The 4494-nt window shown below is 34.2% G+C and overlaps 1 protein-coding gene across 1 annotated transcript in view; it reads left to right on the forward strand.

The window, feature by feature from the left end:
• Nucleotides 1-1136, forward strand: part of LOC118324145 (galactose-specific lectin nattectin-like) — a 4285-nt gene extending 3149 nt beyond the window's left edge. The window contains exons 6-7 of the mRNA XM_035656301.1: nt 137-245; nt 912-1136. Coding sequence (XP_035512194.1) covers nt 137-245; nt 912-979 — 177 coding nt within the window. The 3' untranslated portion in view covers nt 980-1136. The remainder of the gene's footprint in view (nt 1-136; nt 246-911) is intronic.
• Nucleotides 1137-4494: the final 3358 nt, after the last annotated feature.

Raw genomic sequence — 4494 nt, forward strand, 5'->3', positions numbered from 1 at the left:
AAATCCAAGGGGCCGCTACAACCATAAACAAATAGCACTGTCATTAATTGTGTTGGAGTGGTGTCAGAGGTCTGAGCAGTTTATCTGTACTCTCTGCATTGGTAGAAAAACAGTAAATTGACCCTCTTTCTTTCAGGAGGGTGTGTGGCTGTGGAGTGACGGTTCAAAATTTGTCTTCAATGGCTGGGCTAAGGGACAGCCTGACAACACTGGAGGAGAAGGTTGTATGGACATAAACTATTCTGGTAAGTTTATTATCTGGCTGGCAGGTGTCACAGTAAATAAAATATACATTTCTTATCTTGAAATAATAACAAATACCTAATAAGAAGAAACTACAACACCACAACATTAACTAATATCATAATTTTTCAAGGTTAGTAATAAATTGTCAAGCTTAAAGAATTTTGTTTCATTTTTTTATGTTTAAAGACTTAAAGACAACACAAAAAGCAAAACAACATAAAACCCAGCTTCTTATTTAAATGCTGAATTGTCTCTATTCAGTTTGCACTGCAATACCATTAATTCAATTAAATTCACTTAAGTTAAATTTTATTTGTTTTGTGCCAAATCATAACAAAAGTTATCTCAGGACACTTTTCAAATAGAGCTCGTCCACACTGTACTGCTTACAAGTTACACAGTGATACATACATATGTGCATGCTTTACTATACATACAGCTTGAGAGTGAAATACTAAAACCTGTGTATGTATACCTGTGTACGAGTTTTTTTCTCTCCATGACACCTGGACTCCATAAATCAGTTCTCTGTAATCAAAACGATCTTTTGTAACTGACAGACAAACGTAAACTTACAATAGATTAGTCCAGAAACATCAAGCATTTGTCAAACACTTTAAGCAGAGTTCTTTTAATTTTTGTTTCTTTCTAACCTCTTTCTACAGGACGCGATTATGTCAATGATGCAATCTGTTCCCTGAAGAAATCTGTTGTCTGTGCCAAGGACCTGTAACAATCACACACATCTGCCATGAAGGATGTCACACTCCCACTGATGATGTCACTTCCACCAGGGTGTAAAGCCTCGAATACATCACTGCTGGAAGTTATATTGATGAATCAGATTTAATTTACCTTTAATCAATAAACACATATATCCTGCACAGTAATCCGTCTCACTTGTTTATATAACCATTACACACCTAAGCTTTATATTCTATTGATTCAAAAAGGGTGCTATAAAAAAGAATAAACCTGTAAAATAATAAGGAAATAAATGTGAGAATTTAAAGACAAACTAGAGTATTTGCATTTCCTGAAGAAAATGCTTGGGATTGCTGCTTCTGAAAGAATCTAAGCACAAAGTGATTTACATCTGAAGATACCACCCAAAATCTGTCATAATAGTGTGTTGAAGAGATACGGCAGGGTTTTACTACTAAAACTTTTGAAATATAGTTAAAATTAACAATATCTTTTTGTTATTATTATATGAATCAAATATGCAGTACCGACCTCTGACCTGTATCTACAACACTGACCTCTGGTCCTTTATCTGTTCTCAGCTCTGTAACTTAGTATTATTATTATTATCATATAGACTCAAATCTTTATTAACTGTCTCTGAAAAACAATTAGTGTCAAACTATTGGACTTTCTTAAAACTTATAAATGAATAAAATACAGTTAATATTAATATTACCATTATTGTTACTATTTTATTAATTAAATAGACCTCTGACCCGCATCTGACCTGTGCCTGTATCTAATGTGGCTTTATGTAAAAAATGATCATATTTGGTTGTAATCCAATTCTGTATTGAAGAGTTATGGCCTTTTAAGTGCATAAGGCTGTCTTCAAGTTTGCTAACCAATTACAGACAAACGATAAGTGATACCTAAACAAAAACCTGTAAGTCTTGATCGGCTTCGTCTAAATATGCTTGTACTGATTTTGGTAAAGATTGGATGAAATTTGTACCAAAAGAAGTAAAAAATGTCTATTCATCCAACAAAATAGTATCTAAAGAATGTCTGTGTGGATTTTGGTAGAATAGAAGACTTGTGCTCATGTAGATGTTGGTTAATTTGTATATTTTGAAAAATATAGAATGATGGACTTTTGAATAGACCAGAGGTTGTAGTGAGGCAAACTTTGTGATTACTTTAGCATGTCGTTTTTTTTTTTTAACATAATTTTTATTTCAGTTTCAGCAACTTATACAATCATAGACATGCACATTCACATTTAGTCTGCTGTTTCCCATAATCTGCAGAATACAATACAGAATCAGATCACTCGGTTCATCATCACGGTTAAACATACTGTATGTGCAAGTTACACAGTTAGATAAGAGTAATACACAAACATATTAATAAGTAATTAAATAATAAGCAGCAATAAATAAATGAATTAAAATAAAATAAAATAAGACAAAAAACATGAATTTCACTGCATTTGTATAGTCATAGCAGGTCCCCATCTGTTAACAAATATATCTTTTTGAAGCCTCAGGGAATAACTTATTTGTTCCATATGGTAGATTTCCCAGACCTTCTCGATCCACATATTGTATGTTGGAGAATTGTGTTTTAACCATTTAACTGTAATACATTTAAGAGCTGCAATCAGTAATATTTGTAAAAGGTATTTTTTGGCATTAGTCCTAGCATTACCATCTTGGGATGTTTTATAAAAACTTTCTGAAATACTTTACCAAGTGCCCCAAAAACCTCATCCTAAAATGTTTCCAGTTTAGGATTGGTCCAAAGTATATGGTTAGGGTTACCAATTTGTGTCCTGCAACTTCACCGGCATTTATCTGAATACATGGGTTCCATTTTGGATGTGATTGCTGGTGTTCTGAAGAATCTTATTATTAACTTCTACCTGAATTCCCGCCATGTATATATGAGTTAGTTACTTGATGTGCTTCTGTACACGTTTGCTCCCATTCGTCTTGCTGTATGACTGTGCTCATTTCATTTTCCCATTTTTCTTTAATCTGAAGAGTTTCATTAGGATTCATATCTAAAAATATTTTGTAAAAATGGCCGATCATTTTCTTATTTCAATTTGTAATTTTATCAGGAATTCTTCAATCAGTGTGGGCTCTAGGATTTTATTCCACTCTCGATGCTTTGTTATAAAGTCCATTATTTTTAAATACCTGAAAAAGTCTGTATTGGGAGTGTAAGTTCCTTCCAACTGTTCAAATGATTTGAAACATCCATCTTTATGAAGTTGGTATAGGTTTGTGAGTCCGTGCTCTGACCACTTTCTAATTTAGTCCATCTGAGAGGGGACAAAACCATTTATAAAACCAATGTTGGTTAATGATGAGACTGATCTAGGCAGCCCATATGATAGTTTTATTTTCCTCCAAATCTTCAAAGTGGTCCTAGTCAACTCACTCATTTGAGTCTCACCAAGCGGAGTATCTAAGAAAGGTAGAGTCTGTAAGGGACGCTGGGATGTGCTTTTCTCAATGTCTAGCCACCTTGTACCTGTGGAGTCTTGCAGCCATACTGTTAGGGGTCTCAACTCTGCAGCCAAGAAATACAACCTGAGGTTTGGGAGTTTGAGGCCTCTACGTGATTTGGATAGCTGGAGTATTTTTAGTCTGACCCTAGGACACCTCCATTGCCATATAAATTTCGAGGTCAGCTTGTCTAGTTTATCAAATGTAGATTTGGGAATATCTACAGGCAGCATCTGAAATAGACTGATATATTGATAAAGATATAATTTTGGTAGGACATTCATTCGTATGCTCTCGATGCGGCTGCCATAGCTAAAGGAAGCGTTGACCATTTGTCCAGATCCTTACTAATATTTTGTATCATGGTTCTGTAATTCACTTCATATAAATGTTCTAACAATGGGGGGATTTTGATGTCTAGATATTTAATACCATCTTTGGGCCATTTGAACCCACTCTGAGCCTTGACTGTTTGAGAAATTGTATTATCTATATCCATGGCCATAGTTTTGTCTATGTCAACTTTATATCCTGAAAAATGCCCAAATGTGGAGATAATGTCCTTTAAACATGGAATTGATATTATAGGTTCAACTAGATACAGCAGCATGTCAATATATAATATATATAATACAATATATATATATATGTATAATGATAACTTATGTTGTTCTCCGTTTATTGTCTATCCCTTTATATTATTATCATCCCTTATGAGCTGTGCTAATGGTTCGATACTTAGTGGTGATAGAGAGCAGCCCTGTCTACATCCTCGTTCAAAGGCAAATCGATCTGATAGAAACGTATTAACTTTAACAGCAGCTTGTGGGTTGGAGTATAGTATTTGTATCCACTTGATGAATTTAGGGCCAAATTGGAATCTTTTCAATGTTTGAAAAAGGTATTGCCAGGATACTCTGTCAAATGCTTTCTGGGCATCTAGCGATAGTAACATTTCTTCCTTTCCTTTAGTCTCTAAATGGGTCATCAAATTTAACAATCTTCTAATATTGTCGCCGTAGTATCTTCCAGTAATGAACCCAGT

The sequence above is a fragment of the Morone saxatilis genome, unplaced genomic scaffold (genome assembly GCF_004916995.1).
Source record: "Morone saxatilis isolate NCDOM2014 unplaced genomic scaffold, NCSU_SB_2.0 Contig15, whole genome shotgun sequence".
Taxonomy (NCBI): domain Eukaryota; kingdom Metazoa; phylum Chordata; class Actinopteri; family Moronidae; genus Morone; species Morone saxatilis.